The 26636-nt window shown below is 38.7% G+C and overlaps 1 protein-coding gene and 1 pseudogene across 2 annotated transcripts in view; one reads left to right on the top strand and one right to left on the bottom strand.

Annotated features, from left to right (window-relative positions):
• Positions 1–25972, top strand: part of TTC29 (tetratricopeptide repeat domain 29) — a 252291-nt gene extending 226319 nt beyond the window's left edge. The window contains exons 12-13 of one of the 2 annotated variants that reach the window (XM_043902567.1): positions 25208–25277; positions 25813–25972. In XM_043902567.1, coding sequence (XP_043758502.1) covers positions 25208–25277; positions 25813–25837 — 95 coding nt within the window. In that variant the 3' untranslated portion in view covers positions 25838–25972. Of the gene's footprint in view, positions 1–9101; positions 9323–25207; positions 25278–25812 lie in introns of those variants that run through there. The other variant, XM_043902568.1, reaches the window with a different exon arrangement.
• On the bottom strand, positions 8947–9050 carry LOC122695942 (annotated as a pseudogene).
• Positions 25973–26636: the final 664 nt, after the last annotated feature.

Genomic DNA, 26636 nt, shown 5'->3' with positions numbered 1-26636 from the left:
ACATTAGCATCTCTATTCCTCTTCTCCAAACAGCAACTCTATACCATCTTTCTAGATTCCATACATATGTGTTAATGTATGATGTTTGTTTTTCTGACTTACTACACTCTTTATGACAGACTCTAGGTCTGTCCACATCACTGCAAATGACCCAATTGCATTCCTTTTTATGGCTAAATAATATTCCATTGTATGTATGTACCACATCTTCTTTATCCATTCATCTGTCAGTGGACATCTAGGTTACTTCCATGTCCTGGCTATTGTAAATAATGCTGTAGTTAACAAAGCAACTGACAAAGAATTACTCTCCAAAATATACAAGTAGCTCATGCAGCTCAATATCAAAACATACAAGCAACAACCCAATCAAAAAATGGGTGGAAGGCCTAAATAGATATTTCTCTAAAAAAAGACATACAGATGGCCAGTGAAGACATGAAAAGATGCTCAGTATTGCTCATTATTAGAGAAATGCAGATCATAACTACAAAGATGTATCACTTCACACCAGTCAGAATGGCCATCATCAAAAAATCTACAAACAATAAATGCTGGAGAATGTGTGGAGAAAAGGGAACCCTCTCACACTGTTAGTGGGAATGTAAATTGTTGTAAATTGTTGTGAATGTAATTCACAACCACTATGAATTAAACTGTGGAGGTTCCTTAAAAAACTAAAAAAAAAAAAAAAATATATCGCTTCTCAGCCTTTTGGCTAAGATCAAGTGTAAAAAACTAAAAATAGAACTACCATATGACCTAGGAATCCCACTATTGGGCACATACCCTGAGAAAACCATAATTCAGAAATGGTGCATGTATTCCTCTAGACCCGAGCCTCATCATACACTCATTGGAATACATCAGAATGCTAAATAATACACTCACAGGTGCTGTGACATTTCTGGGACTAATCCTAAAAGGCCAAAAAGTGAGCAGCAATCCAATTCCTGGAAATCTCTGCCCCTTTCTCAAAACAGTTGGAATAATCCTCCCATCCATTCACCTATGAAATTACCCAACCTATATAAAGAGACAAAAGATGGATTACAGACTTTAAGATGCTTAAAGACAGAGGAATAAAAGATAAGTTAATAAACTGGGGAAACAGGTAAAAGTATTAGAATTCCCCTGTGAGACTTAAAGCTTGACAATGTAGAGATGTTAGTTTGGGGGAAGAAATCTACCAGCATCAAGTTTGAAAGCAAAAGCAGGAAATGTTGACACTCGGGATCAAAGTTGAGGTTGACATTGCTGGAAACTTAATGAGAGCAACTTAAGTCTGTGGATCCATCCCTTACCTCTCTGTCTTCTGAGTACTTGCCTGGTAAAACCATTGCATTAACAACTGAACTTTCTGCCTACTTCCTATTTGTATCTTTACCACAGAATGTCACTGCAGAAAAATATACAGCCAAGTGGTTGGCCTCGTTTTAAATTCATGATCACTAACCTCAAGTGGGCCCTTAATGCTAACCCTGATCACTATATTCCCTGAGTTCATTCTCTCTTCCCTAGACAATTATGTTACATTTTGTCCCCTTTACCCAAAACTCCAACACTTTCTTGTCCATCCTCACTCTCAATTGATGACCCTATTTCTTATTTCATTAAAAAAAAAATCAAAAGAATACTTCAGTGAAATATCATCACATCTACTCATTCACTGACATCTCTGCTCAATGTACATTCTCTCCTTTTACTGAGGATTGACTGTTAAGCGCCTAGCCTAGGCCAACCTGTCCACCTGGGTACTATGTCTCATCCATTCTCATTTTCTCAAAGCCATTACCTCCAACCATTCTCCCCTCCCTCTCCATCTGCATCAAATGGCCTGTAGATCATTCTTATCAGTATATGAACATACGGTAATTTCTCGCATCTTTAAAAAAAAGTCTTTTGACCTCACAGCTTCTCACCAGTTACTGTCCCATTTCTCTATTCCACTTTATCACAATTTAAAGAATCATCTATGTTAGTTGTCTGTAATTACTGTCTTCCCATTTGCTCCCGAACCCTTGTTTCTGTCCCACCTTCTACCAAGATTGCTCTTCTCAAGCTCGTCAGTGCATTTCACATCGCCAAACCCAGTCGTCATTTCTCAGCCCTCCTCATCTTATCTGGCCTATCAGCAACCCTGAGCAGGGTTGATTACTCCCACTCTCTCTCTAAATATTCTTCTCAGTGGCTTACCCTACTGGCTCCTCCTTCCTCCCTAGCCACTCCTTCTCAGCCTCCTCTGCTTATTCCACCTAATCTACCTGATCTTTAAATGTTAGAGTAACCCATGGCTCAAGCTTTCATTTCTTCTCTTTGCTGTTTGCACTCATTCTCTTTTTGATCTCATCCAATTTCATGGCTTAAGTATTATTTATTCACTACTAATGCTCAAATTTATGTATGCTGCCTGGAGCCCTCCCCTGAATTCTGGGCTTCTGTACACAAATTCCTCCTTGACATCTTCACTTGGATATCTAGCAGACATCTCAAATTTGGAAGGTGCAAAGCCATCCTCTCATCACTTAACTTCACATGAGCCCAAAGAGTGCCCCCCTAGGCTTTCAGGCCTCAGTTAATGAATGCTTCACTTTGCGGGCGTGCTCATCTGCCTCAGTCCTGTCTGACTCTTGGTGACCCTATGGACTGTAGCCCACCAGGTTCCTCTGTCCATGGGGTTGTCCATGGACAAGAATACTGGAGCGGGTTTCCATGCCCTCCTCCAAGGGATCTTCCCAACTCAGGGATCGAACCCACGTCTGTTAATGTCTACTGCATTGGCAGGCAGGTTCTTTACCACTAATGCCACCTGGGAAGCCCATTCATGTACAAATTTAGAACTTGAGTGTCATCCTTAGTCTCCTCACATCCACATCAAGTCTGCCAACAAATCCTGCTCCTTAAAAATGTATCCAGTATCATGTAATGTCTTATGATCTTCCTGCTACCAGCAAGGCCCAAGCCATCCTATACCTTGCTTGGACTGTTAAAATAGCTTCCTGTACAGTCTACTCGACAGTTTTCAGAGTTATCCTTTTAAAATAAAGTTAAAAAAAAATAAAAATAAAAAATAAAATAAAGTTCGATTACGTCACTTCTCTGCTTAAAGTCCCTCCAAACGACTTCCTATCTCACATGGAGTACAAGCTAAGGCGCCCACAGTGGCCCGTGAGACCATGCATGATCTGGCCCTCTGTCACCTCTCTGATCATCTTCCTACTGCCCTCACTGACCTGGGCTTCTCTTCCTCTCCCCATGTGGGGACCGCACCAGGCATGCCTCCACACCAGGACCTTCGTCTTTGCTCGTGCAGTGCTGCTTCAGGATATTGCCAAAGCTTGTTTCCCTTAGAATTTTAGTTGGATGTCATCAGGTCATGCTTTTTTAGTTGGAGGATGATCGCTTTACAACGCTGTGTTAGTTCCCACTGCGCAGCAATGTGAGTCAGCTGTGTATCCCCAGATGGGTCTGGACCTCCCTCCCACCCTCTGGTCATACTGTAGAACCTGCAAACCACCCCCCACACACGTATATACATTCCCTACAGGTATACACTTTGCTTCCCCTGTAGCATATATTATCATCTGACGTAACATGTTTTATTTGTTTACTGTCTGTCTTTAACCTCTAGAGATATAAACTCCATGACAACAAGATTCTTTTCCATTTTCTTTCCTCAGTGTTGTATCCCCAAAACTTAGAACATAGACACATTATATGTTTCACCAATTTGCTGAATGCATGAACTATCATGGCTATCTTTTAACCTTGTCATAGGAAAAAAAAGAAGATATGTAAGAACTAGAAAAGGATGAGAAAAGTGCATGCTTATTTATGTAGATATAATTGTTTAATTGAAAAACCAAGGAAAAGCAAATGAAAATCCTTATAAACAACAACAGAACTTGATAACTAGATACAAAATTAATATGTAAAATAAATAGTCTTCTAAACTTCTTCTTAAATGTAGAAAGCTAGAAAGAATGTCATTCTCATCCTTACAGCAACAGCAAAATTACAAAATCTGCAAAATGAATTTTTCTTGAGCTCACTAGAGACCTGAGATCACAGGGCAACCAACCAAACTCTACAACCATAAGAGGAGAACTAGCAATATGCCTTTATAAAAATAAAGTAGTACTACATGACAACATACCAAAAACAAGTTTTTTTTTTAAAAATGTTTTGAAATGTACCTGGGAAAAAATCTGTAAATATCACAAAGATTTCATCTCTTTTATAAAAAGTGATCATAAATCAGTAAGCCAAAGACCAATAACTCCAGTTTTTAATGAAGAAAAAAAAAAGGGATATGGAGAGTTTACTGAAAAGTGAATTTTAAAATTGTGTAAAATTTTAAAAAGTGAAAAAATGCTGATCTTTATTCATGATAAGAAAAATGTGAATGAAAAGTATTGGAAGAAATGTTTAGCTCTCAAATTGGCAAGTTTGATAATGCAATATGTTTGGTGAGCATGTGATGGTACAGTTATATCCCATGTATTACTGGTAAAAGACTAAATACAACCTCTAGGGAGAGTAGTCTGGCAGTTATAGAAATTTAAAGTGAACACAGCTTTGACTCATAATTCTATGTTTACTCAATACATTCATTCATTCATTTGCTTGTTCATTCTTTCACCTATTTACTAAGCATCTCTATGTGCTAAGCATTGTCTGAGGCACTGGAGATACAGCAGCAAATAAAACAAAGTCTCCACTCATGCAACTTATTCACTAGAGGGGAATCTAGACAGCTGCAAACATAAGCATATAACATGACATAATACATCATAATGTAATATGCAGTAAAATATGATATATATATCCCACTGTGTATGAACAGAGAGTGATGGAATAGGACAATTCTACTTTAGATAGAATGGATAAAGAAGGCCTTTCAGAGGAGGTAACATTTCAGGAGAGACCTGGTTAAAGTAAGGCAGTGAACAGAAGCGGCTCTTGGTGGGGGGAAGGGTGAGGGACGATCCAGACTGAAGGAAGAACAAATGCCAAAGCCTTACAAATGCCTAAGTATTGATTTACAGTGTTGTAACTATAAAAGGTTGCAAACAATTTAAATGTTCAACAAGGCATTTAGTGACTGGTTAAATTATGGTGCATCTATAGGTGAGACACTGTTACACTAGTAACAATGAATGAAGCAACTCCATATGTACTAAAAAATAATAGTCAAGAGAATGAGAAGACTAGCTGCAGACTGGGAGGAAATATTTGCAAAAAACACTTCTGATAAAGAACCTTATTTAAATATACAAAGAACTCTTAAAACTCAACAATAAGAAAAGAAACAACCTAGTTTTTAAAAAAAGCCAGAGATCTGGAGATACACAGCACCAAATATCATATGACATTTGTGTCTCTGTGTCTGACTTAATTCACCTAGTATGGACAATCTCTAGGCCCATCCATGTGGCTACAAGTAGCATTATTTTGTTCTTTTTAGTGGTTGAGTAATATTCCATTGTGTATATGTACTACATCTTCTTTATTCCTCCGTCAATAGACATTTACAGTTTCATGTTTTGGCTATTGTAAATAGTGCTGCAGTGAACATTGGAGTGTGTTTATCTTTTCAAATTACAGTTTTCTCTGGCTATACGCCCAGGAGTGGGATTGTTGGGTCATGTAGTAGTTTTATTTTTAGTTTCTTAAAGAACCTCCATACAGTTCTCCATAGTAGCTGTACCAATTTACATTCCCTACCACAGTATAGGAGGGTCGCCTTCTCTCCACATCCTCTCCAGCATTATCTCATCTGTTAAATAAGAAAACAGATCAGCATGAGTGACAGAGAGCTGAGATATGAGGGCAAGGTTGTGTCAGAGAAGTTTTTTAAATAGGTGGTTTAGATGTAAAGCTACAAGGGACTCTACTCAAATTGTTATGTAACTCACTTGACATTCCCAGCACAGATGATGAAATGCTGCAAGATGCAGGAACAGATTCACACAACTTTAAACTGCATGAAGTATTTGGTTTTTACTCCCAGTTTCTTAAATAAAAATTGCAGTGAATATATATATGTATACATATATATACTTTGTATCTATATTATACATATTTTAATATATTTATATTATATTCATGTATATATTCCTATTATTTATATATTAAATATAAATTAAATATTAATATATATTGTATATATACTTATAAATTTGATGTGGCCATTTTTAAAATTTGATCACTGAAATTATAATTTTATATTTTTCTTCAACTTAATTCATTCTTAATGGGATTAGCCGTAAAAAAATAATCCTTTTCCAGTAATTTTTGTCATCTGAATATGTATTGTCATCATTTTTATATCTTCTCGTTCATTAAAACATAATTTTTGTATTGTCTTTCCATGTATAAATTGTCAGTTTTGAAATATGGTACTTTTTCTTTCCCCCAGCCACAGTGCAAGAGAGCCAAAGAAGGTAAATTTGAAAGGAGGAGGTTATTTGTGTAGTAAGGGAAAACAGTCTTCCAATTCTGCTATCTTCCGCCTTTCTCTCCTCTATGCCTAATGCAATTACATAACTGAAATGCACAAAAGTGACTCCATATCCTCTTTGCTCTTTAAAACAATGGAATCCATAAAAATTAAGATACTTCGTGTAGCTTAAACCTTCTTTCATTAAAGTAAAAGTGTTAGTCACTCAGTCATGTCTGACTGTTTACGACCCCATGGACTATAACTTCTGTCCACAGAATTCTACAGGCAAGAATACTGGAGTGGGTTGCCATTCCCTTCTCCTGACCCAGGGATTGAACCTGTGTCTCCTGTATTGCAAGCAGTTTCTTTACTGTCTGAGCCACCAGGGAAAATAAACAGATTTTAAATAAGTGAGTTTTTTTCTTATATACAAAACAGAAATGAACCCACAGATATAGAAAACTTATGGTTACCAGAGGGGAAGGGGGAAAAGGATAAGTTAGGAGGTTGGGATTAACATGTACATACTACTGTATATAAAATAGATAACCAACAGGAACCTAATGTATAGCATAGGGAACCATATTCAATATTTTGCAATAACCTACAAGGGAAAATAACCTGGGGAAAATGTACGTTTGTATAACTGAACACAACATTGTAAACCATCCATACTTCAATTTAAAAAATGAGTATAATGCTCCCCTCTGGAAAATAAGTAGTTCTTTCAGCTTTAACTGTTTTAAATTATTTTTAGCAACTATGCATAAAGATCCCTTTTCTTCTCTGAAGCACTTCAGATATATTAACTAAGAATTTAGACTTTTTCTGCTTTTCTACAAAGATGAGCAAATAATATATTTAAGAAGAAAGCAAGTTCTTTAAAACTGAGTACTTCTTATGTATTCATTAAAGAGTTATCTATAGATCTTGCTGGAGAACTTTTTCTAATTAGCTGGCTTTTCAGACCAATAGTTTTGTCTTTATATTTTGTGCTCTCACCTGAACTTTGAAGGGCAGACATAAGTCATTTATTCTGTTTTTCAGTAGATATTTATTGGTCATCTACTTTGTGCCAAGCAATTCTTTATTATATCACACTTTTTCAGTATAAGCAGAGTTGAGATTTTTTTAATTAAAGTATATCTGATTTACAATGTTGTGTTAATTTCTGCTGTATAGCAAAGTGATTCAGTTATACATATATATTCTTTTTTATATTCTTTTTCATTATGCTTTATCACAGGATATTGAATATAGTTCCCTATGCCATACAGTGAGCCTTGTTTATCCATTCTGTATATGATAGTTCACATCTGCTAATCCCCAAATCCCAGTCCATCCGCCCTCATTCCGCCTCAGCAACACAGGTCTGTTCTCTATGTCTGTGAGTCTGCTTCTGTTTTGTAGGTAAGTTCACTTGTGTCATATTTTAGATTCCACATATAAGTATGTCATATGATATTTGTCTTTCTCTATCTAACTTACTTCACTCAGTATGACACTCTCTGGGTCCATCCACATTACTACAGATGGCATTAATTCTTTTTTATGGCTGAGTAATATTCCATTGTACATCTGCATTGCATCTTCTTTATCCATTTCTCTGGCAATGATATGTTGCATTTTTTTAAAAATGTATCGAAGTTTAGTTGATTTACAATGTTGTGTTGGTTTCAGGTGTAGAGCAAAGTGTACTCTTATAAATACATATAATCCACTCTTTTTTCAGATTCTTTCCCATAGAGGTCATTACAGAGTATTGAGTAGAGTTACTCATGCTATACAGTAGGTCCTCATAAGTTATTTATTTTATATGCAGTAGTGTGTATATGTCAACCCCAAACTTCCAGTTATCACCTGTCACATTTTTAAAAGTAAATCCCAAGCTACAAGCTGTGTTCATTCAGGAAACATTATATATATACTATCTCCAAGACATCATGCAAGGCACAGGGATGAATATATTACTTTTCAGAAGAGAAGAGTCTATAATCTGAAGACTACAAAAAATTGTGATTACATATTTATATTCAAACCACAAAAATGTTTTCAAAAATGACTTCTTATCTGTAAGTCAAAATACACGTGCAGGTGTGTAATGTACACACATTAAGGATACAAACTCTAACACAGAGATTCTCTGCTCCTCAAATTTTTGACCCGCCAATCAACCTATCAAAGAATCAGAGTCTGACCATGGGAAACCCAACAGGCTTATTTTCCCTGATACAAGCACTTAAATGCATTTATATGTATTCTGTTAATGTCTTCGTGGTTTTTTGTTTTTTTTTTCAGACCCTCTGCTCCCTCATAGTTGTTTGTTGTTTAGTCATTCAGTCTTGACCGACTCTTTGCAACCCCTTGGACTGTAGCCTACCAGACTCCTCTGTTTATGAGATTCTCCAGGGAAGAATACTGGAGTGGGTTGCCATTTCCTCCTCCTGACCCAGGGATTGAACCCACGTCTCTTGTGTTGGCAGGAGGATTCTTTACCACTGTGCCACCAGGGGTCCTGACTTAACCATATGCATGTTGTCAGGCCTGAGGACCTCTTCCATCCTTGTCTGGGGGAGTGCTAACCTTCTCTCCTTTCATATAGCACTACTAATTGCTTTAACAAATTGTACGTAAAACTCTCATTTCTCCTCTGAAGACCAGGCGCTGGTGCAGAGAATCGTGCTGTGATTATAGATTGAGTCCTCCACTACAACCCTCTCCCCAGCCATGGACTCCTGAATCCATCTAACCTGAACACTACTACCAACTGGACCCCAGCATGTCACTCTCAAATGTGTATTTTTCACTCAGGTGGTACTCAGTGAATATCTGTTGAATGAATGACAACTGAAAAGGGATTACCAGTAGACAGACACAGTGTGTGTTCAACATAAGCTCTACCCACTTTTGGAAAAGCCCTGTTCAAAATTTGTGTCATTTGAACAGTCAAGTAACATTCATCTTCTTCTCACTCATTTTTATACAAGAGGAATTTAAAATATGCTTAATCAAAAGTGTTCAATGAGCAATTGGATTGCTATTTGGGTTCTACAAAACACCTATGGTTTTAGACCCAGAGGTGGTCTAAGCAGCATTTCAGAAGTCTTTGTGTATACTTTTTATTTCTTATTGTCCTCACCTTCTCTGAAAAGAATGGCTGACAACCTTTCCTTGTGATATCTGAGCTTTTAAGAATGTTGTTTTATCTATTTTTTATGACCAACCTTACACTTGTTAAGTGTAATTTTGACTTTATGTAACATAAAAAAACCTGTGATAGGGTGCTCTGTGAATTAACAAGATTGGCTGGACAAAAGACAAGAAATCATTTAAAAACAAATATTCACATTAAATACCTTGGATAGGTAGGCCTTCTGGGGATTTTTCTCTAATGCAACAAAAGCACACCATTTCTGTTTTCAGAAATAGTTTCTCTCAGATCCAGAGCTCCTCTAAAGCCATATTACATAAGTAAGGGCTTTGTTTGTACATTGGCATTTTACATCTTACAATCTTACTAAATCCTTTTTTGATCAATCTGATATTGAACAGATCTATATTGATTTCTTGTACACTTGTTTATGGTATTTGTTTTGCTATATCTAAGATTAAAAGCCAAATTAGCAAGTGTAGTCAATTTTCTTAGTGATAAAGAAAAGTCCTCTAGTACCCTTAGACACATTCATCTAGGGATTAAAAAAAAACTTAAGTGAAGATGTTGTAATAAATGGATCGATTTATTCAATCACTGGGCGGAAGAACATTAGCTCTGGGAAAGGGCTTTCCTCTAAGAGCTTTAGTTACCGAGTTTCTCTTGTGTTGCACCAAATGATTTGCATTTTTAGAGGAATTTCATGTCTGCAGCGAGTTCCAGTGAAAACATGAATAAATTGCTTTTCTTTCTCTCTTTTTCTGACTTTATGAAGCTGAATCCATTAGGGGTTGAGTCAAAGTATAATGAAATAAAGGCATCAACACACCGATGGAAACCCTGGCTTAAGTTCTGCATTGCCCAAGCCATTGTCCTGTTAGTGTTCAGGGAGATCCCTGGGGCATGTTGCAAATTTTTTAAACCACTACTTTAGAAACCATCTCTAGAAGACAAGAAAATAGACAAACAACAATTAGGAACTTGACAGGCTTTCCACAGCAGTTCTTCACAAGGTCAAATAAATCCTCCTCTCTGAGCCTAACACAATACAGCTACCTAAGAGGCTCTCCTGTTACTCACCTTCCTTCTTTTGAAATCACTGGAGTGAGGGTGAATATGGCCTTGCCATTTGGTGCTAGTGGTAAAGAACCTACCTGCCAATGCAGGAGATGCAGGTTCTATTCCTGGTTTGGGAAGAGCCCATGGAGGCAGGCATGGCAACCCACTCCAGTATTCTTGCTTGGAGAATCCCGTGCACAGAGGAGCCTGGCAGGCTACAGTCCATGGGGTCACAAAGAGTTGGATACAACTGAAGCAATGTAGCATGCGTGAAATAGAATATGAAAAAGAATATATATCTATGTATTATGTGTGTACAACTGAATTACCTTGCTGTGACGCAGAAACTAACACGGCATTGTTCATCATCTACTCGTCAATAAAATACATATCTGACAATAATTAGGATATGATTGTTTTAATTTAAAAATTTTAAAAAGTTCTATCACATCCCCTCATACAAAATACACTCTCAATCCCATGGAAACAAATTTCATTTTTACTCATGATCTGAATGTGCAGCTGAACAAAAGACAACCTGGTGTCCCTCCTTTTACCAAATGGGCTGTTTTGCTCCAATGTTAAATAGTAGATATAAGAAAGAAGAAATTTATACAAAACAGTGAATCTCAAACTTTAGTGAGCAAGCAGTGACCTTGGTATCCTTTTAAAATGCAGATTCTGATTTACTAGATCTAGATTGGTAGATTTACAGGGTTTGGGAGGGAGAAAGGGGGTGGTTTCATAGAAAAGAGTAATCTGATTTTGGTTATTCAATCTTGACCAGAAAAAAATGCAGAATCTGTAATGTGGCATTCACTGGAGAAATTTTTAAAACTGTATGAAGACATCAGCACTGTATTTATTTATCTTAAGAAAGTGCCAGAGCAGACTGACAGGTGTGGGTCAGACACTCTCATTAAGATTAGATGTCCAGACAAAGATGTGCAGGGTAATTCTGTGTCAGTTCTCCATCCGATCTGGCTCCACTCTGTATTTAAGATAATGATGCCTAAGGGGGAGAAAGAACCTATAATTTTGAGTTTGAATATACTTCTGATCCTTGTATAAATTTTAACAGGCTTCAAATGTTAACAGAAGCCTTTGAAAACAGAATTGCTATGTACCAGAACCCGTAATGGTATGACCTAAATCAAATCCCTTACGATTATACAGTGGAAGTGAGAAATAGATTCAAGGGACTAGATCTGATAGACAGAGTACCTCATGAACTATAGATGGAGGTTCATGACATTCTACAGGAGACAGAGATCAAGACCATCCCCAGAAAAAGAAAAATGGCTATCTGAGGAGGCCTTACAAATAGCTGAGAAAAGAAAAGAAGTGAAAAGCAAAGGAGAAAAGGAAAGATATTCCCATTTGAATGCAGGGTTCCAAAGAATAGCCAGGAGAGATAAGAAAGCCTTCCTCAGTGATAAGTGCAAAGAAATAGAGGAAAACAATAGGATGGGAAAGACTAGAGATCTCTTCAAGAAAATGAGAGATACCAAGGGAAATTTTCATGCAAAGATGGGCACAATAAAGGACAGAAATGGTATGGACCTAACAGAAGCAGAAGATATTAAGAAGAGGTGGCAAGAATACACAGAAGAACTATACAAAAATGATCTTCACGACCCAGATAATCATGATGGTATGATCACTCATCTAGAGTCAGACATCCTGGAGTGTGAAGTCAAGTGGGTCTTAGAAAGCATCACTACGAACAAAGCTAGTGGAGGTGATGAAATTCCAGTTGAGCTATTTCAAATCCTAAAAGATGATGCTGTGAAAGTGCTGCACTCAATATGCCAGCAAATTTGGAAAACTCAGCAGTGGCCACAGGACTGGAAAAGGTCAGTTTTCATTCCAATCCCAAAGAAAGGCAGTGCCAAAGAATGTTCAAACTACCACACAATTGCACTCATCTCACAAGCTAGTAAAGTAATGCTCAAAATTCTCCAAGCCAGGCTTCAACAATATGTGAACTGTGAACTTCCAGATGTTCAAGCTGGTTTTAGAAAAGGCAAAGGAACCAGAGATCAAATGGCCAACATCCATTGGATCATTGAAAAAGCAAGAGAGTTCCAGAAAATCATCTATTTCTGCTTTATTGACTAGGCCAAAGCCTTTGACTGTGTGGGTTACCACAAACTGTAGAAAATTCTTTAAGAGTTGAGAATACCAGACCACCTGATCTGCCTCTTGAGGAATCTGTATGCAGGTCAAGAGGCAACAGTTAGAACTGTACATAGAGCAACGGTCTGGTTCCAAATCAGGAAAGGGGTACATCAAGGCTGTATATTGTCACCCTGCCTATTTAACTTACATGCAGTGTACATCATGAGAAACACTGGGCTGGATGAAGCACAAGCTGGAATCAACATTGCCAGGAGAAATATCAATAACCTCAGATATGCAGATGACACCATCCTTATGGCAGAAATTGAAGAGAAACTAAGGTGCTTCTTGATGAAAGTGAAAGAGGAGAGCGAAAAAGTTGGCTTAAAGCTCAACGTTCAGAAAACTAAGATCATGGCCTCTGGTCCCATCACTTCATGGCAAATAGATGGAGAAACAGTGACAGACTGTATTTTTGGGGGCTCTAAAATCACCACAATGGTAACTGCAGCCATGAAATTAAAAGACACTTGCTCCTTGGAAGAAAAGCTATGACCAACCTAGATAGCATATTAAAAAGCAGAGACATTACTTTGCCAGCAAAGTTCCATTTAGTCAAGGCTATGGTTTTTCCAGTGGTTATGTATGGTTGTGAGAGTTGGACTATAAAGAAAGCTGAGCGCTGAAGACGATGCTTTTGACCTGTGGTTTTGGAGAAGATTCTTGAGAGTCCCTTGGACTGCAAGGCGATCCAACCAGTTCATCGTAAAGGAAATCAGTCCTGAATATTCATTGGAAAGACTGATGTTGAAGCTGACACTCCAATACTTTGGCCACCTGATGTGAAGAACTGACCCATTTGAAAAGACCCTGATGCTGGGAAAGATTGAAGGCAGGAGGAGAAGGGGATGACAGAGGATGAGATGGCTAGATGGCATCACTGACTCAATGGACATGAGTTTGAGTAAACTCTGGGAGTTAGTGATGGACAGGGAGGCCTGGCGTGCTGTGATTCATGGGGTCGCAAAGATTCGGACACCACTGGGCGACTAAACTGAGCTGAACTGCAAACTTGTAATATAAAAACCACAGGTCAGTTTAAGAGCATCTACCAAACCTACCCAAACTTAAAAGATGTGTCCTGCAAAAAAATAATAAATAATAATATTAAAAATAATAGCAAATGAAGAAACAGACAAAGGATTAATCTCAAAAATATACAAGCAACTCCTGCAGCTCAATTCTAGAAACATAAATGACCCAATCAAAAAATGGGCCAAAGAACTAAACAGACATTTCTCCAAAGAAGACATACAGATGGCTAACAAACACATGAAAAGATGCTCAACATCACTCATTATCAGAGAAATGCAAATCAAAACCACAATGAGGTACCATTACACGCCAGTCAGGATGGCTGCTATCCAAAAGTCTACAAGCAAGAAATGCTGGAGAGGGTGTGGAGAAAAGGGAACCCTCTTACACTGTTGGTGGGAATGCAAACTAGTACAGCCACTATGGAAAACAGTGTGGAGATTTCTTAAAAAACTGGAAATAGAACTGCCATATGACCCAGCAATCCCACTGCTGGGCATACACACTGAGGAAACCAGATCTGAAAGAGACACGTGCACCCCAATGTTTATAATAGCCAGGACATGGAAGCAACCTAGATGCCCATCAGCAGATGAATGGATAAGGAAGCTGTGGTACATATACACCATGGAATATTACTCAGCCATTAGAAAGAATTCATTTGAATCAGTTCTAATGAGATGGATGAAACTGGAGCCCATTATACAGAGTGAAGTAAGCCAGAAAGATAAAGAACATTACAGCATACTAACACATATATATGGAATTTAGAAAGATGGTAATGATAACCCTATATGCAAAACAGAAAAAGAGACACAGAAGTACAGAACAGACTTTTGAACTCTGTGGGAGAAGGTGAGGGTGGGATATTTCGAAAGAACAGCATGTATATTATCTATGGTAAAACAGATCACCAGCCCAGGTGGGATGCATGAGACAAGTGCTCGGGCCTGGTGCACTGGGAAGACCCAGAGGAATCGGGTGGAGAGGGAGGTGGGAGGGGGGATCAGGATGGGGAATACATGTAACTCTATGGCTGATTCATATCAATGTATGACAAAACCCACTGAAATGTTGTGAAGTAATTAGCCTCCAACTTAAAAAAAAAAAAAAAAAAAAAAGATGGGTCCTGCTTTAAAATTTGTTATATCTTGACCTTTATACTCATCAGGATAGAATAACCGCATCATGATTTCTGCCTCAAAACACCAATGGAACAGATCACCTTGTTTGTTAACAAAAAGTAGGAAAGTATTACCAATAAAATGCTGATGGTTTTGTTTTGGTCAAGGGTGGGTATTGTTTGGTTGGTTTTCATTGTTGTCTTTGTTTTGTTTGTTTGGTAAAGTGGGACTAACTCTGCAATCTCAGGCTTTTGTTTACAGAATTGTTATAGACTATAAAATGAGAAGTTCCATGAATGACAAACCGGTATTACCAAAAACGGGGGTGGGGGTGAAAAAAGAGAAAAGGGAAAGAAAATCAAGAGAAAAAGCAGCATCAGATCATATAGCACCATCAGGTATGTTGGCACTTGAACCATGCTTCACATGGCCAGACTGCTGGCACTTGCACCTCGTGATTACTGTATGCAATTTCTTTCTCACACGCACACAAAATCCATTCTCACACTTTGCTCTGTATCCCGGGAGACTGACTTCAGACTGCATCTCACAATTTCGTTGCCTTCTGTCTTCCTAGTTTGGATTTATCCAAAGTAGTCATCAGCTGGGGATCAGAGGTTAGGTGGTAGAAAGGTCAGGAGTTATTCACTTACCCCTGACTTCAGCTCAGTCTGACATCTGTGACACCACAGCCGCTGCTTCTAGGCTCGGTTGGCTGAGCCCTGTTCTAGACTTTCATCCCTCTCCTGAGTCCAATAACACCCTCCTCTTCCCCTTTACTCTTGGCCTGGGGAAGATAATGGCATGGCATCCTTCCACTGCCAGTTACTGAGTGCCTCAGCATCCCATGTTGTTCAAGTTCTGCTCTTATCTCTCTCTTTTTTAAAAATTTATTTTAATGGGAGAATAATTACAGTATTGTGATTGTTTTTGCCATATATCAACATGAATCGGCCATAGGCATACGTACGTCCCCTCGCTCTTGAGCCCCCCTCCCACTTCCCTCCACCCTACCCCTCCAAGCTGTCACAGAGCGCTGGCTTAGGGTGCCCTGTGTCATGTAACCAACTTCCACTGGATATTTTCCATGTGGTAATGTATATGTTTCAATGCTATTCTCTCAAAGCATCCCACCCTCTCCTTCCACTGAGTCCAGAAGTCTGTTCTCTGTGCCTCCTTTGCTACCCTTCATGTAGGCTCATTGGTACCACCTTTCTAGGTTCCATATGTGTGTGTTAGTATGTGATATTTGTCTTTCTCGTTCTGACTTACTGCAGAACTCTGTATAATAGGTTCTAGGTTCATCCACTTCATCAGAATTGACTCAAATACGTTTTTTTTGCAGCTGAGTAATATTCCCTTGTGTCTATGCACCACGACTTCCTTATCCATTCATCTGCCGAGGGCCATCTAGGTGGCTTCCACGTCCTATCCGTTGTAAACAGTGCTGCAGTGGACACGGGGGTACCTGTGTTTTCTTCAATTCCGATTTCCTGGGTGTGTATGCCCAGAAGTGGAATTTCTGGGTTGTATGGTAGCTTTATTTCCGGTTTTTTAAGGAGTCTCCACACTGTTCTCCATAGTGGTTGTATCAGTTTGCATTCCCACCACCAGTGTGAGAGGGTTCCCTTTTCTCCACGCCCTCTTCAGCATTTATTGCCCTTGTCGCCTAATGGCCCCTTCAATAATGTCTCTTCAGAATCCCAGTTGAATGTGCCGTCTGCTTCCTCCTGACTGATACCCACTTCTCCTCCATTGTGAGTATCAAGTGAAGTGGCTAAAGGCGAGTGAGCACAAGGAATATTAGGAAGCTTCGACTTGCTGAAGAGTTCAGTTGATGAGAGAACAGTGCTAATGAGGCCATAATGTGTGTCTGGCTGCGCTCCAGGCTCACAGGCTGTGTCTCTGACCCGCCGTTTCACACGCCATCAGTTACAAGGAGGACCTGCCCAACAGGACATGCGAGTCTGTGCCAACCCATCACCACTCCTGGGAATCATCATTCAGAGATGAGCCATTCAGTTGAGATAGCTTCAAAATTATCTTGGTTCCCAAAGGAAAGCTTTTGTAATGTGATTCTAGTGAACATTTTATATAGGCTATTTTAAATAATAAAACCGTCCCTGTCAATATCTTTGTCAAAGCTTTTATTTCATTTTGTTACTTAATCTGTAGCTCATTCCTAATGACATAGGTTAAAAGTCAAGTTTATTAAAATATGCCCTATATTGGCAATTGGACTCAGGATTATAAGTATATATATATATATTCAACTCTCTTCTTTAACATTTTTCTACTGTTGTGATTAACTGAATATGCTGTCGAGAGGATAAGCAGTTAAATTTTAATTTATTTATTTAAAATGATTTTCTGATTATCAAGTGTGAATGACAAATTTCAGTGTGTATACTCTGTTCTCAGTACAGTTACCTTTTAAAACCACATTGTAATAGGCCATTGTAGATGTACTACTGTGTTAATGCTGATATACTGGGCTTACTTCCATGGTGTTAATTCTATATGATCTGAATACATGGGGCAGAGGTAGTGACTTCTCCATTTTTTGGAAGTCAGTTTCTGAGACACTCTACTCTCAGCATGAAAAAGAGCTATTTCTACTAAAATTTCTATGGCTTTAAGTAAATTGTGCTGCAATGAAAAAGTAAAATATAAACTCCTCATTAACAATGTCATAATGCTACAATCACCCAGAAGATAGGAGCAGTTTTCATACATGGTATTTATTCTTAATCATTTTCATAAAACACAATCTGAATTTATTTTTTAACAAAACCCTTTGAGACATTTTGATAAGGTCAACAGAAAGCACAGTCTTTTAACATGAGGTGATCAACTTTTTGACAATAGCAGGACCAGCAGACCTAATGGAGGAATAGCCTGCAGGGTCCAGCTAAATATAATATACGAACGTAATCAACCTCTATGATGACTATTCAGAAGTAATCCCTTTAGCTTTGAACTGCAACACATATTTCAACAAGGCAAAACCCTTATGAAGAAATTCTCTGCAGGCCACACTGATGCAATACAGCCTTCATACCCTGCTCGATGTGTTTGCTGCTTATGGTGAGTTTTAAATTTAAGGTAATGACTGCTGTATATTCATGTGAGCACACAACGATACTTTTGATTTGTTGTGGAAAGGTTGAATCCATTACCAGGGGTCTAGTCTATAAACTCTGACACAACCTTTACATATGAGTTATTATTTACCCTTTTCTAGTAAGGCCACTAAAGATGTTTTGCATGACAAAATGATAAAATTTCATTCACCTTTTCAGCCACAGAACTGCCAGGTAACATCTTTTCCATTTCAATTTATCCTCACAGAAAGCATTTTAAAAATCTCATTTGTGTATAATACTATATTATATGAAAATTATATGCCATTGTCTTCGTGTAAAGGAATGGGATTGTAGGTTTATCGCAGTTTTGCATCGTTGACTTATTCTATTGCTCTTTGGTACAAGGTTAGGCTAAAAGCTGGTGAAATCAGATCCTTTTCTTGCCCACTTATGGGAATCTATGCTTTGAGAGTCTTTGGCTCAGATGGTAAAGAATCTACATGCAATGCAGGAGACCCAGGTTTAATTCCTGGGTGGGGTAGATCCCATGGAGAAGGGAACAGCAACCCACTCCAGTATTCTCGCCTGGAGAATTCCAGGGAGAGAGGAGCCTGGTGGGCTACAATCCATGGGGTCTCAAAGAGCTGGACACAGCTAACACTTTCACTTTCACTGTTATCAACAAGGAGATGCCTGTTTCTGTTGAAACTGTAAGCAGTGTAAGCAAACACCACACTCTCAAGTTTGCGCTGTTTCTGGTCTCCCTTGCTGGAGTGATATGGGTCCTAATCTTCCAGCTTCCTTGAAGACCTCCAGGTCAAACATCTCAAATCATACCTTAAGTTAGACCTACAGCAGGAAAACTAGGTCAGGAATCAAACTAAGTGCTTTTGCAAGATGGAGCCAAGAGTCAACCGTCCCATGATCCTCACCTTATTGCAAGTGAACAGAAATCTCCAAACACCTGGATGATAACTTCAAATATTCCTTTATGTAGGTTAACCTTTGTTAAGGTTTCCTATGACAGTGTGAAAAAAAGATGTCCCTTTCAACATAGGGGACTGGAATGCAAAAGTAGGAAGTCAAGAGATACCTAAAGTAACAGGCAAGTTTGGTCGTGGAGTACAAAATGAAGAAAGGCAAAAGCTAACAGAATTTTGCCAACAGAACACGCTGATCATAGCAAACACCCTCTTCCTACAACACAAGACACGACTCTACACATGGACATCACCAGATGGCCAACACTGAAATCAGATTGGTTATATTCTTTGCAGCCGAAGATGGAGAAGCTTTATACAGTCAACAAAAACAAGACCAGGAACTGACCATGGCTCAGATCATGAACTCCTTAAATTGAAGAAAGTAGGGAAAACCATTAGGCCATTCAGGCCTAATTAAATCCCTTATGATTATCCAGTGGAAGTGACAAACAGATTCAAGAGATTAGATCTGATAGACAGAGCGCCTGAAGAACTATGGATGGAGGCTCATTGTACAGGAGGCCATGATCAAAACCATCCCGAGAAAAAGAAATTCAAAAAGGCAAAGTGATTGTCTGAGGAGGCCTTACAAATAGCTGAGAAAAGAAAAGAAGCAAAAGGCAAAGGAGAAAAGGAAAGATATATCTATCTGAATACAGAGTTCCAAAGAATAGCAAGCAGAGATTTAAAAAAAAAAAAAGCCTTCCTAAGTGAACAATGCAAAGAAATAGAGGAAAACAACAGAATGGGAAAGACTAGAGATCTCTTCAAAAATATGAGATACCAAGGGGACATTCCATGCAAAGATGGGAACAATAAAGGACAGAAATGGTATGGACCTAACAGAAGCAGAGGATATTAAGGAGAGATGGCAAGAATACACAGAAGAACTGTACAAAAAAGACCTTAATGACCCAGATAACCACGATGGTGTGATCACTCACCTAGAGTCAGACATCCTGGAGTACAAAGTCAAATGGGCCTTAGGAAGCATCACTACAAACAAAGCTAGTGGAGGTGATGAAATTCCAGTTGAGCTATTTCAAATCCTAAAAGATGATGCTGTGAAAGTGCTGCACTCAATATGCCAGCAAATTTGGAAAACTCAGCAGTGGCCACAGAACTGGAAAAGGTCAGTTTTCATTCCAATCTCAGAGAAAGGCAATGCCAAAGAATGTTCAAACTACCACACAATTGCACTCATCTCACACGCTAGCAAAGTAATGCTCAAAATTTTCCAAGCTAGGCTTCAACAGTACTTGAACCGAGAACTTCCAGATGGTCAAGCTGGATTTAGAAAATGCAGAGGAACCAGAGATCAAATTGCCAACATCTGTTGGGCCATAGAAAAAACAAGAGAATTCCAGAAAAACATCTACTTCTGCTTCGTGGACTATGCTAAGCCTTAGACTCTGTGGATCACAGCAAACTGTAGAAAATTCTTAAAGAGATGGGAATACCAGACCACTTGACCTGCCTCCTGAGAAACCTGTATGCAGGTCAAGAGGCAACAGTTAGAACTGGTCATGGAACAACAGACTGGTTTCAAATTGGGAAAGGAGTACATCAAGGCTGTACACTGTCTCCCTGCTTGGTAAACTTATATGCAGAGTACATTATGAGAAATGCTGGGCTGGATGAAGCACAAGCTGGACTCAAGACTGCCTGGAGAAATATCAGTAACCTCAGATATGGAGATGACACCATCCTAATGGCAAAAAGTGAAGAGGAACTAAAGAGCCTCTTGATGAAAGTGAAAAAGGAGAGTGAAAAAGCTGGCTTGAAACTCAGCATTCAAAAAATGATAATCATGGCATCTGATCCCATCACTTCATGGCAAGTAGATAGGGAAACAATGGAAATAGTGACAGACTTATTTTCTTGGGCTCCAAAATCTCTGCAGATGGTGACTGCAGCCATAAAATTAAAAGATGCTTGCTGCTTGGAAGAAAAGTTATGACTAACCTAGACAGTGTAACCAACCAAAACCAGAGACATTGCTTTGCCAACAAAGGTCTGTATAGTCAAAGCTATGGTTTTTCCAGTAGTCATGTGTGGATGTGAGAGTTGGATCATAAAGAAGGCTGAGCGCTGAAGAGTTGATGCTTTTGAACTGTGGTGTTGGAGAAGACTCTTGAAAGTCCGTTAGACTACAGGGAGATCAAGCCAGTCAATCCTCTAGGAAATCAATCCTGAATATTCATTGGAAGGACTGATGCTTAAGCTGAAGCTCCAATACTTGGCCACCTGATGCAAAGAGCTGACTCATTAGCAAAGACCCTGAAACTGCGAAAGACTGAAGGCAGGGAGGAAAAGAGATGACAGGGGACAAGATGGTTGCACGGCATCACCAACTCAATGACATGAGTTTGAGCAAAGCTCCAAGAGATGGTGAAGGGCCGGGAAGCCTGGTGTGCTGCAGTCCCAAGGTCAGAAAGGGTCGGACATGCCTGAGTGACTGAAGAACAGCTACACAGCGAGTGTGAATGTCTTTTATTTAAACCAGAAATTGTGACCCAAGTTGAGTAAAAGAAAAGCTGTAGATACAGTTATTCTTCTCAGAGAATCTACTTGGAAATATTTCACAATAAAAATCACCTTGGCTCAGCAGCTGGGAAATGAATGTTAAACAACTATTTGAGGCCAGCCAGGTATAATTTCAAAGTTGGAAAGTCCAGGAACAATTTCTCCAGTGTAAGAAATATTATTACACCCTGCCAAACCAAAGGGAATGCTGAATTAAAGACATCAGATAGTATAAAACAGGCATTAGGATGTCTGGATGGTTCTCTATATTGTGATGCATTGAAAATATTCAACTGAGAAGCCCAAGGTAGTTCTTTACTTCAAAGAGTGATGGAATATATTAGTTAAAGTAAAGGCTAAGCTTCTATTACAAAGAGTCCCAAAGGTACAGTAGCTTAAGTATATGGAAGTTTGTTTCTTCCCTAATCCTGAAGTGAGCTGTCTACATTTACAAGGTAGTCCCACAGGCATTCAGAAGGTCATGATCTTCTGTCTTATTGCTCCACCATCCTCCAGGGCAGGGTTTCTCAATATTGCACTATTAAAATTTTGAGCCAAATAATTTTTTTGTTGGGGAGAATGGTATGACTGTCATGAGCATTGTAAGATTTTTAGCAGCATCCTTGGTCTTTACCCGCTAGATGCCAATTGTACTTCCACCTACCAGTTTTAAGAACAAAAATATCTGCAGATGTTTCCCAATCTTCCCTGTCGAGAAAAATCATCCAGTTGAGAACCACTGACTTGTATGTCATTATCATCTGCATGGTCGAAAGCAAATCATAGTTTTCCATGTTATAGATTGAGGAAATGGAAAATTTAAGGAGAAATGAATGCACATTGCCCAATGCTCAGACTCAGAAGCAGTATGTATCATCTCATCCACACTCATTGATGAGAACTTATTCATGTGTCTTCAACCAAATATGTATATGCTAATGGGGAAGATTTAGTAGAGTGCAAAAAAACTGATAAGTGAAATACAGAAGGAATTACTGGAGCCATGTCTTGTGTATTCAAGAGAGGATGAGATCTAGTAAAGAAGTAGAGGGGTGGGCCTTAGATAGGAGCATGGGGACGTGAAACACAGAACAGAATTAAGAGAATAACTCGACACAGAGCTTAGAGAAGCTTTTTCCTACTATGTTTTATTTCCTCTATGAAAATGGAAAATAAACCATCAGATAAGAATTGTGATGCATATGGAGAGTCGTAGGTTTTGGAAAATGGGAAAAAAAGAGTAAATAAGTTATCTAGGAAAGTGGAAGAATGAATGGACTTAGGAATGTTGAATAGGATGGCCTGAACATACTAATGACATGACATGCATGCAGGCTGTCTTGTCCAGCTCTTTGAGACCCCATGGACTGCAGCCTACCAGGCTCCTTTGTCCATGGAGTTCTCCAAGCAAGATACTGGAGTGAGCTGCCATTTTCTATTCCAGGGGATCTTCCTAATCCAGGGATTGAGCCTGCATATCATGTGTCTCCTGTATTGGTAGGCAGATTCTTTATCTCTATGCCACCTGGGAAGCCGTTAAGAGTTCCCCTTAATGTCTGTGACCATGAATTTAAAGTGAGGCCCACTTGTATGTTTTTCCCACTGAGCCTTATGCTTCACGACAGGAATAGGCAGAGTGTTGGATTTACCTAGGGTTATAGCCTGGTGGGCTGCCATCTATGGGGTCGCATAGAGTCGGACACGACTGAAGTGACTTGTCAAGTGAGTACAACAAAGTGAGAAAAGGGTAAGGAAATCAGCATATATGCAAGAGGGTGAATGACCATGGAATTTAAATGGTACAAAGAAGGGAAAGAGGAAATCAAAACAGAGAGGAACAATGAAAAGATGGTAGAACTGGAAATCCCAGTAGGGTTGAAGAATTGCTGGTGGTGGGGTAATAGAGGGAGTGACCTAAAAAGGATAAAAGCTGGTAGTCAGCTAGTTGAACGCAGGAAACTGAGGGGGGCTTACAGTTACTGGTAGTGACAAAGTCTGAGAATGAGCATGGGGACTGGTGGCTGCAGTAAGGTAAAGACACAATCTAAAAGAACAGAGCTCAAGGAATTGAGATCCAGGGTGAAAGAATCTTCTGCGTGAATATTTAAATTGCTAAATTAAGAAACTAGTCAGAAAGTGACAATAAGCCAATGATGCAATGAACTGAGAACAATGCTGTTGCAGGGAGATAGCAATAGTTGAGTCTATAACTGACAATGTGAGTTTCAGGACAAGAAGAAGGGAAGGACATGCCCTGAAAGAGAATAAGAGGGAGGAGGACACCCGTCCGTCTCCAAGTCCAATAGTGAGAGGACCAAGGAAAAGAAACAGTAAAAGGATTTCTGGGCTGGCAGTGTCCTCGGAGGACAGCCAGGTTTCTGCCAGAGCCAGAAGGGAAAAGAAATCTCAGAAAATAAAGTGAGAATACAGTGGAAATATTTCAGGAGTTGTGGTAAGTGAGAGATAGGGACCAAATATGAAATGTACCAAACCTTATGAAAAGTAGAATGCAGGAAATGAAGGGGGACATGGACACCTGTCATCAGCAAGGATAAAGAGCATCTTATTAGATACATCCCAGTGCATTCAAGTCAAAAGTAGAAGGGCAGATAAGAAGGTTAAGTAACAAATTAGCATATCTATTCCTGTCTAAGTTTCCTAAATCTTATTTATTTGGATGCTTTATATTGGTCTCTAAATTAATTGTCCTTCTCAGTTTTTGTTTGAGTCATCTGATCCCCAAACAGCGGCTATTCCAGTTGCTGTTTCATATATCACAAGAATTCTGTGGGTTAGGAGTTCCAATGTGGCTTGGCTGGACATCAGTTGTTACCTAGTGATGATACTCAACTGACAGATGGGTGGATTTACTAACTGACTGGAGCTTTGGTGGGATGGCTAGAAGGTCATCTGGGACTGTCAGCTGGAGCATCTATACATGGCCATGCAGGACGGCAGTCTCAGGGTGGTAGGATTTCTTACATGGCAACTGACTTCCCCCAAAGCAAGCATCCTAAGAGAATCTAATGGAAGCAGCATAGCTTTTTCTGATTAGCTTCAGAAGTCATTCAGTCACTTCCTCCACATGCTATTGATTACAAAAGAGTCCTAAGCCTAGCTCAATTTCAGCAGGAAGGAAATTGGATTCTGCCTCTTGAAGGGGGAATGGCAAGGTAGTACTTCTAAGGAACATGCAGAGTGGGAGATATCGTTATGGCCATCTTTGACCAATATTATCTGCCCTGGTAACACAAGTGATACGTAACAGCTGTGTTTGTATAACATTACATTACACACAGTTGAAAGGGTAAGAGTTGTTGTATTGTGTTAATCCCTCAGTTGTGTCCAGTTCTTTGCAACCCCATGGATTATAGCCCGCCAAGCTCCTCTGTCCAAGGGATTCTCCAAGCAAGAATACTGGAGTGGGTTGCCATTCTCTTCTCCAGGAGATCTTCGTAGCCCAGAGATCAAACCTGGGTCTCCTGCATTGCAGGCAGTTTCTTTACTATCTGAGATACCAGATACCCCTGAAAAGGGATTTTCAGGTTCAAACGCAAAAAAACTGTAAACTGTATTTGAGATAAAACATTAAATGTATACATCTTTCTTTTTTTTAGGAGAGTTTAGAAGATCCACAATGGAAAGTTTATATCACACCTCAGAGTTTTCGGAAGAGGAATCCAGTGGGTATGATAAATCAAGTTAAACTTTCTATTAAGTTTCCACATTATACAAGATACTAAATACTAATACAATGTAATTTCTCCAAACACACAGAAAAAGTAACTTCATCTAATACTTGATAAGTCATAAATAATACTGAAACACCATTTTTTAAAAAAATCACAAATGTACTTTACATAAGGTTAAGTACTTTTAATCTTTTCAGCTTTGTCTAAAAATTACAGAATACAAAATGCAGTCAGTCCTTGAACAACATGGAGGTCAGGGGTGCTAACCCTCCTCCACACAGTGGAAAGTATCCGTATAACCTGTAGTCGCCTTTCACATACTTGTTTCCTCCACATCCTCAGCTCTGCATCTGCAGATTCAACCAGCCACCAATTGTGTCGTACTGCAGTATCCCTTGTTGAAAAAAGTCTGCATATAAGTGGCTCCCAAAGTTCAAATTCATGTTGTACAAGGTCAGTTGTAATGTGACAAGTGTGTGTGTGTGTTTTTAACTTTCTAGACCAATATAAAATTTCATAATTTATTTCAGATTTTCAGGTAATCGAAAAAAATGACACTTAAACCAGCTTTTGATTCAGCAACAAAGGAAGAAGAAATTTATCATACCACCTCAGTCTTCAATACCTGTTACAGGAGTATGTTACAAATAATACAGATAGAGTTGTAATAAAGATAGGGTTATAACAAAACTATGACTATGTTTTCATTGGAATTTGTATTACAGTTTACTACGAATTTAATCTAAAACATTTAAATTCTTGAAAAATAAATTTATCTCAAATGCTTAGGAATACCAATAATTATCCATAAGCTAAACTGTAAAATTTTCCTCTTATCCATTATTCTATGAGAAATAGTGCTACTTTAGAATTGAAATTTGGTTGTGTCTAATGAGAAAATCATTTTAAGCTTAAGGAAATCTATGCTGAATAAAGGTGGGTAAAGATTTATTAAAATTCCAGCGAATTTTTTTAATATACATAAAAGGATTGTAAGCAATAGAGACTACCATATTGATAAGTACTGCTCCAACAGTTTGCTTTACCTGGGAAAGAATAATTTTACTTTTTATACATAAGTGGTTAAAATTTTTCCACATACATGACTATACATTGTGTATAGTATGTTTTATTGTATTAACAATAAAAACTATTAAAGACAAAAATGATTCTGTTACCATAGTGTAAAGTGTTTCCTTAAGCATTTTCTTTACAAATACACCATCTCATCTCACTCTGTTTAAAAAGATTGACTATGAGAAAACTTTTGTTTGCTCTATAAGAACAATTCTAGCTTTGAAGTTCTAAATCCAAATAACAGATGCTTATTTTTCCCCTCTAAAACCATTTCTGT

The sequence above is a fragment of the Cervus elaphus genome, chromosome 5 (genome assembly GCF_910594005.1).
Source record: "Cervus elaphus chromosome 5, mCerEla1.1, whole genome shotgun sequence".
Classification (NCBI taxonomy): Eukaryota; Metazoa; Chordata; class Mammalia; order Artiodactyla; family Cervidae; genus Cervus; species Cervus elaphus.
This window is presented reverse-complemented; position numbering and strand designations above follow the sequence as displayed.